This window comes from Drosophila persimilis, unplaced genomic scaffold, assembly GCF_003286085.1.
Source record: "Drosophila persimilis strain 14011-0111.01,24,50 unplaced genomic scaffold, DperRS2 tig00000002-arrow-pilon, whole genome shotgun sequence".
NCBI lineage: Eukaryota > Metazoa > Arthropoda > Insecta > Diptera > Drosophilidae > Drosophila > Drosophila persimilis.
In genome coordinates, this window is record NW_020825289.1 from 20,198,455 (window position 1) to 20,210,045 (window position 11,591).

Genomic DNA, 11,591 nt, shown 5'->3' on the forward strand with positions numbered 1-11,591 from the left:
TTGGGGGTTGGTTGTTGGGTTTTGCATAATACGCGGTTAGTATTGGCCGACTCTGCTGCTGATTACAACGGCCCCAAGACAACGCAAGCGACAAGAAAAGAAAACTGTATAAATTATGGGGTTACATCTCTGAGTATTTGTGGCCAAATGTCTGTTATGGTCATATGATTATGATTAGGTTGATTAAAATGCGCTTCCACTCGTATCGCCACTTGGCCCGCAGCTGTGTATTAATGTGCGTTGCCTGCCGAGCGCTGTCCTTCATCCGTCCGAGGAACATTCGCATTCAATTGCAATTGCGCATACGTCCTGTGGGCGACAGGATGGTTCGACTTCACAGCTGCCTGCTCTCAGCAACGCCTTTCAATTTGCTCACAAAGGCACTCATTAGGACCCATCATTATGCACATCGAGATACGCTTATTGGAATCCTTCGAAGGTTTCCTCCCTTTCACTTTTCAAGCCAACTGAACGACTGAATCCAGGTCGGATTCTTAGAGCTGATTCTGTTAAAATAGATTATATTGAATTGAATTGTTGTTTCTAAATATAGTTTTTTTTTATCTTGCATACCCGTGAAAGTACATAGCTTATAGCCGTGACACTTTTATATTTAAATCTTACTTTATTCGGAGCTCGAAATCTTCTTAATTATAAATTTCTAAAATTGTAATTAACTTGTAAACTTATTTTTGCCATGATGTCCGTGTCCATGACCATGTCCGTGTCCACTTCCGCCGGCACCACCGACAAGCACCGGCTTGACCACAACGACGGGCTTAACAATCACGGGCTTCACAAAAACGGGCTTTGGCTTAACAAATTTGGAAGATAGGCCCTCCAGAAGCTGCTTAGGATCCGAAATAAAGGCGGGCTTCGGCTTGACAAGCTTGGATGACAGAGTGGATAGGAGTTGGCTTGGATCCGGAAGGTTGATCGGCTTCAGGGCGACTGCTTTGGACTTGCTGAGAGTGGGCGTGGCCAGGACACAGACCGTCAGACAGACGGCCGTGGTCAGGAGCAGCAGATAGCTCTTGAGTGGATCCATTGTGAGTGTGGAGGCCACAGAATGTCGACATCTATTTATTGTGAGTGATGCGCGGCCACCGAAGCTCATTGGCATGCACCACTTGCTGCTCGATCTGTGCGAGCTTTTATTCAAATTTCATTCGACTGATCGAGGCTCTTCTGCAAGCCGTCGCCAGGCGGAAGGTGGCAGGTGGCGGCATTCCATGTGCTTGTTGTTGCTGCATCGTCGGAAGAATTCCCCATGTGTAAGTTGAATTCACAATTATGCGGCAGGGCAGGGTTTTCCTAGTCGTAATTCTGCCCAACTTTTATTCATGATCGCTCCTAAAGTAGCCAGCCAGTGCTCACTTGATCCGAGTTGGCATTCAGAAGGCGACTCGCCAGATCCAAATCAGACATGACGTCTGTAGCTCTCCCGCATTCGCATGCTTAATGCTTAGCAAGAGTTGACATAATTTCTGATTTTGTTGCTCTACACCCAGGCTGAAGGCGGAAATAGAAATTTCCAGTGTTTTATTAAGCCTCATAAATGATTTTCATGTTACAGGTACATATCAAGAAGCAAACAAACTAAACTCGAGTGGTTTTAAATTGTAGAAAATAAATAGCAAATAAAAGTAAATTGAATTCCGATTATATTTTAGAATTTTGCCCGCAAACTATCGTTGTAATATCTACATACTCTGCAACATTTCATGTAGTAATCATGTAACATTTAAGGTAAAAATTGAACCGACGGTATATTTACGGTATATCGGTATATAATGGTATATTTTGTCAATTTTAAACGTTATCAAGTCAATCAAGTAGAAAATCGATTCATCAATCGTATAAAATTATGTGGGCAGAGCTGAGAGATCAATCTTGCTAGTAATATTCCACGGAAGATTAACAACGAAGAATATTTTCAAGTATTTTTCGGTTTTTTGGAATTTTTCGGTATATTTTTAAAATGTTAAAAAATTGTATAACCACCACTAGCGATCAGCTGTCGCGATTTATCGAAGCACTGCCATCTCAATTGGATTTGGCGCTCAAGTTTGGTAGGACTTTTTTGGGATTTTTCCTCGCCTTAATGTCCTTTTTCCCCTCAACAATGTCCCTTAAATTCCACACTCAGCTACGTTTTCTAACGTGTTATGTTGCTGGCAACATTTAATTTGTATGGGCCAGACTCATGTGCCGTGAAATCGAGCAGCATTGTTCCACAACATTGCGCGGATTGAACAACATTTTGCATACCCTGGGAAATGGATGTTATAGAATTCAGAAAATTTTTGTCATCTAATGCACCAATAAAGGCCACAACTAGTCAGTTTCTGTTGCAAAGCTATTTCAACGATATGTTGAAGGTTTTGGTCTTCTTACAGAAACCAAGAATGGGTATCTGCATCGAGACATATTAATATATGTATATGTATTAATATGTCCAAAACATAACAATCTGAGATCATTTCTATATTAATTTCGTTTTAAAACAGATTGGAAAAACCGTTTCTTCATATATATATCAACGAAATAGGGTATACCTGTGCCCAAACTCCGGTTGACGTGACATTTCGCACTCACTTACGTTGCCACTGTTTTTTTGTTGACATTTTTTGCTTAAACCTTGTTACCTACACTTTACAATAAAAGAAAGTACTTAAAAGTAGTCAATCAGGTAGAAAAAGTATTCATTAATGGCTTAAAATTATGTGGGCAGAGCTAATGGTTTTAGTTAGGCAGCATTATTCAACGGAATAAAGAAATTGAACAATTGGAACGATTTTTCTCTTACGTTTTCTTACGTTTCATTGGTTTGACCTTTTTCGCTAAAACCTTTTTTTAAGCAAAGTCCAATAAAAGCAAGTATTCAAAATAAGCCAGTTAAGTAGAAAATTGATTCATCAACCGTATAAAACTATGTGTTCTGCGCTGAGTTTCCTAGCTAGCGAGTAATATCAAATGGAATATCAAAATCGAGGCATATGATTTTTGATCGTGGACAGAAAACGATAGGTCGATAGGTCCACTAGGTAAACTGCAGATGTTTAACTTTTAGTAAATAAACTATTTGAGCGCAAATAACGCCATGTCGTGTGAGTATAAACTGCCAGAGATTGATGGCACTCACAGTACAGTGAAATTCTCCTCCCATTCAGCCTCCATCGAACGTGGGGACCCATCAACCGATACTACCAGGCACGTGGACGACAACATGCCTTCCCAGGAGTGCGTATTACATTGCAATTTTTGTGGAAATGTGTACGAGAACGAAGAGGCATATAACAAGGACCATCATAGTGGCTCCTGCCTCAGCGGCATCGGCAGGGATGAATTCCAAACAAGCGGCACCGAGGAGACTAATTTGGTTGAGGAAGAGGAAATAGTGGAAGCAGATGTGCCGCTTTGGGACGTGATAGATGACCCACAGCAGGTCGATGCAGAGTCGGAACGTTACTTTTGCTTTGATTGCCACATCATATACGAGAGCCACAGCAGTGCCGAAAATCATGTGTGCCCACCAGAAGGGGCGGGCAATGTAGCCAGCCAAAATGCGAGCATGCCCAGGCAGCCCACCCGACGCAAAGTTGCAAGAGCAACTGCCGACGGAGATTACCCAAAATTTAATTGCAAAATTTGTAATACCGTTTTCAACACGCAAAAGAGTCTCAAGTTCCATATGCGCATACACGACGAGCCCAAGCTCAAGCGAATTCAGGATGCCCTTCCTGTGGGCGCCCTTCAGGAATATAGCGGACTGGATTTGTTTTTCTGCGAGATCTGTCAAAGAGAGTAGGTGCTCAGATAAGCCAAAAACGGCTGCCCTCCTTACAGTGCTATCCTCTTTCAGATTTGATTACGGCCTCAAGACGATTCACCAGAAGATGCATACGGAAGCCCCGAGCAAGTTCGTGTGCGGCACTTGCAATCGCCAGTTCAAAAACTCCACCAACTACCGGATGCATTTAAAGATGCATGAGAAGAAACAAGCGGAGCCTTCTACTTCATTGTCGAAAAAAGATCCCGTCGACAAAAGTAGACCAGAATTTCCATGCCAGTACTGCGGCAAGGTATTCTATCGCCCATTCGAAAAGGTCAAACACGAACGTGTTCACACAGGAGAGAAGCCCTACGCCTGCGAGGCGTGTGGCAAAAGGTTTCGTGTCTCATACTCCCTCACCCTGCATTTGCGCTCCCACACAGACATTCGTCCCTACGTGTGCATTGTCTGCAACAAGCGGTGAGTCAACAGAATACAATAAAAATCATAAATAATAATTATCCTTTCGATGTAGCTTTAAATTGCAGTCAAATTACACACATCACCTCCACATCCATGACGCGGAGCGCCAGTTTTCCTGTGATATGTGCTCAAAGTCCTTCCGCACATCGGTGCAGCTGAACGCTCATAAGAATTCGCACACCAAACCTTTCGAGTGTGAGTTTTGCAACCGTCCCTTTTCCACGCTGTATGCAGTCAACAATCACATGAAAACCCACAAGAATGATCCAGCCAGCAAAAGTACCCTGGTTATTGTTTCGTCTGAAAAAAAAGACACTGTCAAGGTGCTTACTAGTGGAAAATTCAGGTGTAGTGAATGCGGGGCGGAGTACTCGCGTATTTATGCGCTGCGCCAGCACTTAAAATCGATCCACGGCATGGTAGAGGGTGCTCATGCACAGAAGAATGACCCACCGTCCATTAAGGAGTCTCGTGTGGCCGAGGCGAACGACTCTGAGGCAGCCATACGCAAAGCAGCAGCAGAGGCGGATGCTGCTTACAGGAATGCTGTGGTAAACGACGTGGACGTCAGTGGAAGCGTGCCCACCTACCAGGAGGCTGTTGCAGTAAGTACAGCTGTGTCCAAATGTAATTTCCCAATCATTAGCAACTTATCTCCCCTCTCAGTTCGATGTGGATAACTTCGACAGCGAGGAAATCATCAGTGATTGGCTGAAATAGGAGCACATAGGTTTACTCTATGTATATGTATTTTCCTATTGAATAAACTTTAAAATATTCATTTATTTGGCAATTGTTACAATCAACAGCGGTTCATATTAGGAAATACGTTTTATTGGGAACATCATAACTGGCAATTAACAGGTAAATATATTGCTGGCTTTCACTGAGACCAGTCCGTTGGGTTAGGGAACATACATGGGTAAATTATAAAATGAAGGAATTCGTTAACTACAACTAATTGTATAATTTTAAATAAACAAAACATGTGCACATGGTAGCAGCATGGGCAGGCAATTAGTTCTGAGCGGCTTCAGTCTCGTCCTCCTCCACCTCGCTGGTGTCCTCGTCACAAATTTCCTTGAGCACCTCCACCAGATTCTTTGCCTCGTCTAGTTCCTGCCGCATCGTGTCCATCTCCTCCTCCAGCCCCTCGATGCGTTCATGCAGATGTCGGTTCTCTGTCAGCGAGTCCTCCAAGGCAACCCGCCGTTGTTCAGCCAACAATTTGTAATAGTTCTCCCCGGGCTCACACTCACTGGTGAGATCGTCTGCTGTGATGGGTTTGTCGGCGTCGTTTTGCGGATCCTCCTGAGCCTCAGTTTGTGTATCGGCATCCTTAGTCGATGTTGCAGCTGCTGCCGTGTCCACGCATTTGCGTTTGCCGTATTTGGTACTGGGCGTAATTGGGACGCCGGCCTTCAAGCGACTCAGTTGATCCACGATGGAGGCGCGTCCCGACAGATTCTCCTTATCGTTGACGTTGCCGTGCAGCGGCTTCAGTGTCTTGCGTTGTTGCTTCAGATGCTCCTGCTGCTCGGCCTCGCTTTCGACTTGGATGTAGACTCTTGCAGCTCCCGTAGACATCTTCAATGCTGTTCGTTATTCGTATTTATCAATGGTTAAGCGAACGTGTTATTTGCTCGCCGTTCTGTTTACGCATTAAATCTTTTCCACAAAATTTCACGTTGTAATGGCCGCCAAAAATGCTGAACAGTTGATATCGGACTTATCGATAAAATATACCAATATATATAAAATATACCAAAATATACCGGTAGCGAATCAAACCGTTCCTATTGCTAAATTTTGATAGTCCGTTGGTATTTTTGAGGTCAAAATTGAACCGACGGTATATTTACGGTATATAATTGTGTTTCATTTTGTCAATTTCATCAATCTATTAATTTCATTTTCAACGATATAAAGAAATCCAATAAAAGCAATTATTTAAATTAAGCCAATCAAGTAGAAAATTAATTCATAAATCATATAAAATTATGTGGGCATGGCCAAATGTTCCATACAGCTAGTAATATTCCACGGATTACACAAATCGAGGAATATAGAACTTGAATTCTTCAGTATATTTACGGTATATTTTTAAAATGAGACCGTATATTTTGGTATATTTGGGAGGGTCGGACAGTATATTTTATCGTTACGTCCGCGGTCACACTGGACTCCACCCATTCGAAAAAAAAACATGTAAAATCTGCTAATACCGTAATTAAATCGTTCACCTTTTTATTTCCACTCGACGCACACCCACCCACACAACAGCATCCTGCGCCCATAGCACAGAACATTTTACTGGTGGCAAAGATGGACCACAACGAGATTTCCATGTGTATGGACGTCAAGTTGGATACACACGATAAGCGCGCAATGGCGCTGCGCTATAAGACGTGGACTCGATGCCAAGTGAAAATCGAAGCCATCAAATGTGTGCCCTGCTTCCTTCGCCTCACATTTCAGGGATCTGCGGACAATGAAGAGCCGCCAGCATCTTCCAAAGCGCTGAGTGTCTCGGTGAATGTGCCCGGCGTCAGCATGAGCTTGGCCACCTCACGGACCAAGCAGCACTCGTACGGGCTGTTTTGGACCCAAAATCGGCGCGAATGCTTCATTTACTTTGCTTTGGAAACTGAGTTGTCCTGTCGGCGCCACATGAAGTGGATGAAGAAGTCCATTAAGAATCTGGAGCTGTACAGACAGGTTTTCCTGGAGCAGCGCCGATTGAGTAGGGGTCCTGGTGCCTTGGGTCCACTGCCAAATCTGCCAGATGCTTTGGACATCAGCCACTTCTCGGCGCGTGTCTCGCAGATCTATGAGGAAATCTTTGACGGAAGCCGAATATCGCGCGCCTCCATTGCCTCGGGCATATATGAGGAGATGAAGCCAGCTGTTATGGAGACGCCTTCGCCACCTCCCCTACCAACGCACCCATATCGTAAACGCATAAACACATTTGAGTGCTCTCCTTTGGGCGATATTCCGCGATCCTGCACCAACCCCGAAGTGGAGCTAGCCAAGAAGAAGAAATACAAGAACATGCTGGACAACCTCTTCGGGAGTACGCGCCAGAAACGCTCCGGCAGTGTTAGTGAACCCGTCCAGCAGCCGAAGGACGACCAGTTGCCCCTCTACGAAAATGCGCCGACTCCAGAGGTGGCTCTGCCCTTGAAGCGCACTTCCCAGCTGAGCAAATCCCAGCGGAATAGCTTCTCAAGTCCCGACCTTTCGAAGCTCAACTTTCTGGACACCTTTGGGGAGGATATTTTCACGCAAAGCCACGAGTCTAGCGTTGAGCTGAACATCAGTCTGGATGACTCGGCCATTGAACCAATCTCACGGGATCAGTTGGTCGCACAGATCACGAGACACTTGAGCAAATCCGGCTCCCTGGAGAGCTTAAATGTATCTGAGCAACTGCCGAATAACTTTAACTTTTCCGCATGTAATACATCAACCATTAATCTGATCGGATCCCATGGTGCAGTGCCGCACAGCAATCGTGTGAAGAAAAATAAGATTATGGTGGACGATCTCACCGGATACTGTGTGATGGCGCCCATCGTGAAAATAATAGAGAAGGAGGTGCTGCCGCAGCCAGCTGGAAGCACTGCCTCCACCTCGTCTGGATATTCCACGGGCTCCTATTGCTCTTCCACCAGCAGCTGTAACACGGAGGACCAACCCACCAAGACATTGGTAGCTCCGGCTGCCAATGAGAGTGACATCTACGAGGCCATGCATGGCAGCTCCTTGAACAGCACCACAGCAGCAGCTGCGTCCGGTTTTGCCGAGCATTTGTATGAGAATCTCTTGGCTGTCAAGGCCGCCCAGGAGCTAGAGGCCCAACCTCTAGGCATTGGCCTCAGCACCAGCACACCCACCGAATCTCCTTTGCCAGCCTTGCCGCAAAAGGGAACACCTAAAGAGAAGCACAGCTATCAGGAGGAGGAGGAGGAGGACTACTACCAGACGCCTAGGAAGTCCATTATAAGCGTAGACGACAAGGTGCCCTCGTACTATCCAAACAGTTGCGATACTCTTAAATCCAAGCGGCGAAGTCCCACCGAACATGGCCCAAGCCTGAGGCACCTTGTTAGTTCCAAGTTGCGTCGCGAACGCAAGGAGAATCTCTATATATCGTCGCCACAGCAAATCATCGAACAGCGTCAGAAGGCCATCAACGCATCGGCAACAGCAACATCATCATCATTATCCACCAAGACTAAAATCTCAACGAAGAAGACTGCCGCCCACAAGATCTCCGAGGGAGTCTATGCCGTGACTCATCCGGTAAAGCGCCCCAATAGCACAAACAGCAACAATCACAACAACAATAATATGGAAGGAATAGAGGAGGAGCTCTTACACTTAACAATGCTCAAGAATATTGATTTCAAGTTCGATGACGGTCAGTCCACTGAGGATAAATCCCCGGGACAGCCAAGATACCCCACCATGAACGGGGGCATTGTCCAGCCCAAACTGGAGGATGAGTACGAGAACCACTATCAGGCGGCCGAGCAGGCAACTCGATTGCTCCAGAAGTATGCCACACTGGCAAAATTTGGAAATTCCCCGAACAAGACTAAGCCTGTGGCCCATCAGCCCATGACTCAGTCGGTGGCTACGTCCAATGAACTGCAGCCGTCTGGGGGCAGCATGAAAAAGTTTGCCTCTCTGCCTCGTTTCAAGAGAATTGACTTTTCGCCGCTGAAAATGCGTCTGAACAACGTCTTGCAGAGGAATTCGCCATCGCCGCAGCCGTAGGAACTATGCAGTTAAGTTAATTTTATCAAGGAATGCTTTCGCAGGAACATCTACTCACGTCACTGTGGAAGCACACACCTTTTAATTGTTTAAAGTATCGCTTAATTTATGTTATAGGTTATCTTGTGATTGTGATCTCTCCAGCTTTGTGTTGTTTTGATGAGAAGCTGATATCATCAGCTTAATATTATTTTATCCATGTATGTAATACGCTTTCCAACGTTGCACTTATTCTATATAGTATAGCCTTATATGTTGATCCAGCTTTGTCATAAGTACTCTAACGAATCATATCCAGTTCCATTTAAGGAGCGCTCCTAGTATTACTGTTGTGAATTGATTGTCTACTCTACGATTTATACATACATACGAATATGCTCAATTAAGGAAAATTTACAGAAACGCTTTTATACGAATTATACAAAATCCGATATTGTTGACTCATTTAGGCTCCTCGTTGTTGAAAAGATAACCAAATTTAGTTAAACAAGTTTTTATTATATTCTAACCTAATCATAAAATGTAACATTACACTCGGCTCGCACCTTCCCAGATATTTGGGGGCGGTGTGTTGCTGGAACTACGCTTTTTGGCTTCGCATAACATATCAAAAACTGGTTAGTCCTATTTAATAAATGCTTATATAGCCCCACCAACGCTCAATTGTACCGTGACTAAGATGTAAGCTTAATAAAAAGTTTTTGCTGCAACCGAAAAAAACATTTTAATAGAATCTGGCTCGAGTCAGAGTAGGGAGAGCAAAATAGTTGTTTAATGTGTCAATAGTGGACACCCTTTATTTCGTCATAGCCTCAACTGTAGACCATTGGCCGTCGTTGCTCATTTAAAAACTCCTGCTCAACCCGCGTATCTTTCGGTACCACATAGAAGAGCAGGGCTCCTCCAGAGACAAAGAAGCCCTTCTCATTGATAATTTCGCTTAGCGATCTCTCGGGTTCCACCTTGTGGACACAGGCTGCTTTGCGATTCTCGTAGTACACATTCACATTTCCCATTCGGTAGTTATGCGACTTGTCGCAGGGCAGTGGTTCGGCAAATAGCGTCGTAAGGCAATCCATCATGGTGGCGGTCTCCGGCAGCTGCTGCTGAAAATCGCTGAAGAGGAACTCTGGGTAGGAGAAGGCCGCAGGCCAGATTAGAGTGCTGCCATCGTCGTCGAGATGCACTGGGTGGTCCTCTAGGGGCAGGAACTTGGGACGCAGCAACTCCTCGGTAATGTTGGCCTTTTTTCCTACCTTTTGATCGTCGAATTTGATAACACGCTGCTCAATGGCGTCCCGAAGCTTTTGGAATCGGGTCAGACGACGCTTGGACTCGGCAGCCTCTTTCCGCTGATTGCGTTCCGTTTCCAGCTGAAAGAAAAACCAGAGCTTATATGGCGAACATCGGGAATTATCATCGCAGTCACCTTCTTCATCTTGTTCTTGTGCAGCAGTTCTTTAGCCTCCTTGTGGTCGATATCCACCTCCAGCAGTTCCTCGCACATCTGCGTGCACACATCAAACTTATCCAGTTCATAAGCACATTGGGCTGCCCTCCAGCGGGCCTTTGTGTAGTCCGGCTTGAAGAATAAGGCTCGTTGAGCATCGCTCAAGGAGGATCTGTAGTTCTTGATGAAATAGTGGGCCGCTGAGCGATTATTATACAGTACGGCCAATACATCGGGGTTGTCAGACTTCGACTTGATTCCCTCGGTAAAGCTGTACACGGCCATGCGGAATTTCTTGTGCTTCATATAGAAGTTTCCGTCTTCTTTGTAATTGAGTGCCAGCTCGTCGCGTGTGTTCTCCTCAGGATCGTACTTGAGCTTCTGCAGGCCCTCGAACATGGGATGGACATCATCGCCAGGTTGTGGCGCCTTCTTCATGAAGAACGGGTGCTTATCCATTTCCTCCTGCCATCGATCCTCGGGCCAGCCCTCCTCATACCGCTTTTTCTCCAGACCATCGATGAAGGCATCCAGCTCGGCATCTAACTTGGCAGCCAGCTCCAGACGTTCCTCGTCCGTCCAAGTTTTTTGGGCATCCAGCTCATCCATAGCTCATAAAAAAACAAAAACAAAGGAATGGCACATGCTGAACGATGTGTGGCCAGATGTCGTATATTTCATCAATTAATCCGCGGTCACACTGACAGTGTCGCCTTCGATTACATACAAATGTATTTCATATGTAGCAAATGTGTAGTTAGAATGTATTTACCATGTACAAACATTAATTTAGTGGAATTGTGGTTGACCTTTTTCGCTAAAACCGTTTTTTAGGCAAAGTCCAATAAAAGCAACTGTTTAAAATATACCAGTCAAGTAGCAAATAGGTTCATTAATCAGATAAAATTATGAACGCATGGCTAAATGTTCTTTAAAGCTAGTAATATTCTCCGGAATATCAAAATCGAAAAATTCGGTTTCCAAATCTAGACGAATAATGATTAACCCATTGTAGCCCAAGGGGTATTTCAATATTCCAGCGAATATAATGAAAATTAAATAGTCTTAGCGAAGATCAGGTGAAAGATATCGTCGTTT

At 44.8% G+C, this 11,591-nt stretch overlaps 5 protein-coding genes across 5 annotated transcripts; 2 read left to right on the top strand and 3 right to left on the bottom strand.

Moving 5' to 3' along the window:
* Nucleotides 1–673: 673 nt before the first annotated feature.
* Nucleotides 674–1,048, bottom strand: LOC6600811 (chorion protein S38). The gene has a single exon (XM_002025946.1). It carries the CDS (start codon nt 1,046–1,048, stop codon nt 674–676), a length of 375 nt encoding a protein of 124 aa, XP_002025982.1.
* Nucleotides 1,049–2,977: 1,929 nt separating this feature from the next.
* On the top strand, nt 2,978–5,043 carry LOC6600810 (zinc finger protein 2). Its single transcript, XM_002025945.2, has 5 exons — nt 2,978–3,110; nt 3,174–3,807; nt 3,866–4,255; nt 4,311–4,863; nt 4,925–5,043. The coding sequence occupies exons 1-5, from the start codon at nt 3,104–3,106 to the stop codon at nt 4,976–4,978; spliced, it is 1,638 nt and encodes a 545-aa protein (XP_002025981.2). The 5' UTR covers nt 2,978–3,103; the 3' UTR covers nt 4,979–5,043.
* Nucleotides 5,044–5,070: 27 nt separating this feature from the next.
* LOC6600809 (geminin) lies at nt 5,071–5,931 on the bottom strand. Its single transcript, XM_002025944.2, has one exon. It carries the CDS (start codon nt 5,843–5,845, stop codon nt 5,276–5,278), a length of 570 nt encoding a protein of 189 aa, XP_002025980.1. The 5' UTR covers nt 5,846–5,931; the 3' UTR covers nt 5,071–5,275.
* A 531-nt stretch (nt 5,932–6,462) lies between these two features.
* Nucleotides 6,463–9,703, top strand: LOC6600808. The gene has a single exon (XM_002025943.2). The coding sequence runs from the start codon at nt 6,584–6,586 to the stop codon at nt 9,041–9,043; it is 2,460 nt and encodes an 819-aa protein (XP_002025979.1). The 5' UTR covers nt 6,463–6,583; the 3' UTR covers nt 9,044–9,703.
* A 38-nt stretch (nt 9,704–9,741) lies between these two features.
* Nucleotides 9,742–11,140, bottom strand: LOC6600807 (tetratricopeptide repeat protein 4). The gene is made up of 2 exons (XM_002025942.2): nt 10,473–11,140; nt 9,742–10,416 (listed from the first exon to the last, which is right to left on the bottom strand). Exons 1-2 carry the CDS (start codon nt 11,100–11,102, stop codon nt 9,856–9,858), a joined length of 1,191 nt encoding a protein of 396 aa, XP_002025978.1. The 5' UTR covers nt 11,103–11,140; the 3' UTR covers nt 9,742–9,855.
* Between the last annotated feature and the right edge of the window lie 451 nt (nt 11,141–11,591).

What these genes read in the sequence shown, in the direction of transcription:
- LOC6600811 (XM_002025946.1), bottom strand. Translation starts at nt 1,048, where the DNA reads ATGGATCCACTCAAGAGCTATCTGCTGCTCCTGACCACGGCCGTCTGT.
- LOC6600810 (XM_002025945.2), top strand. An exon ending in TGCGAGATCTGTCAAAGAGA is followed by an intron (nt 3,808 to 3,865) that starts GTAGGTGCTCAG and finishes ATCCTCTTTCAG; the next exon opens with ATTTGATTACGGCCTCAAGA. An exon ending in CCTACCAGGAGGCTGTTGCA is followed by an intron (nt 4,864 to 4,924) that starts GTAAGTACAGCT and finishes CTCCCCTCTCAG; the next exon opens with TTCGATGTGGATAACTTCGA.
- LOC6600809 (XM_002025944.2), bottom strand. Translation starts at nt 5,845, where the DNA reads ATGTCTACGGGAGCTGCAAGAGTCTACATCCAAGTCGAAAGCGAGGCC.
- LOC6600808 (XM_002025943.2), top strand. Translation starts at nt 6,584, where the DNA reads ATGGACCACAACGAGATTTCCATGTGTATGGACGTCAAGTTGGATACA.
- LOC6600807 (XM_002025942.2), bottom strand. Translation starts at nt 11,102, where the DNA reads ATGGATGAGCTGGATGCCCAAAAAACTTGGACGGACGAGGAACGTCTG. An exon ending in ACAAGAACAAGATGAAGAAG is followed by an intron (nt 10,417 to 10,472) that starts GTGACTGCGATG and finishes TTTTTCTTTCAG; the next exon opens with CTGGAAACGGAACGCAATCA.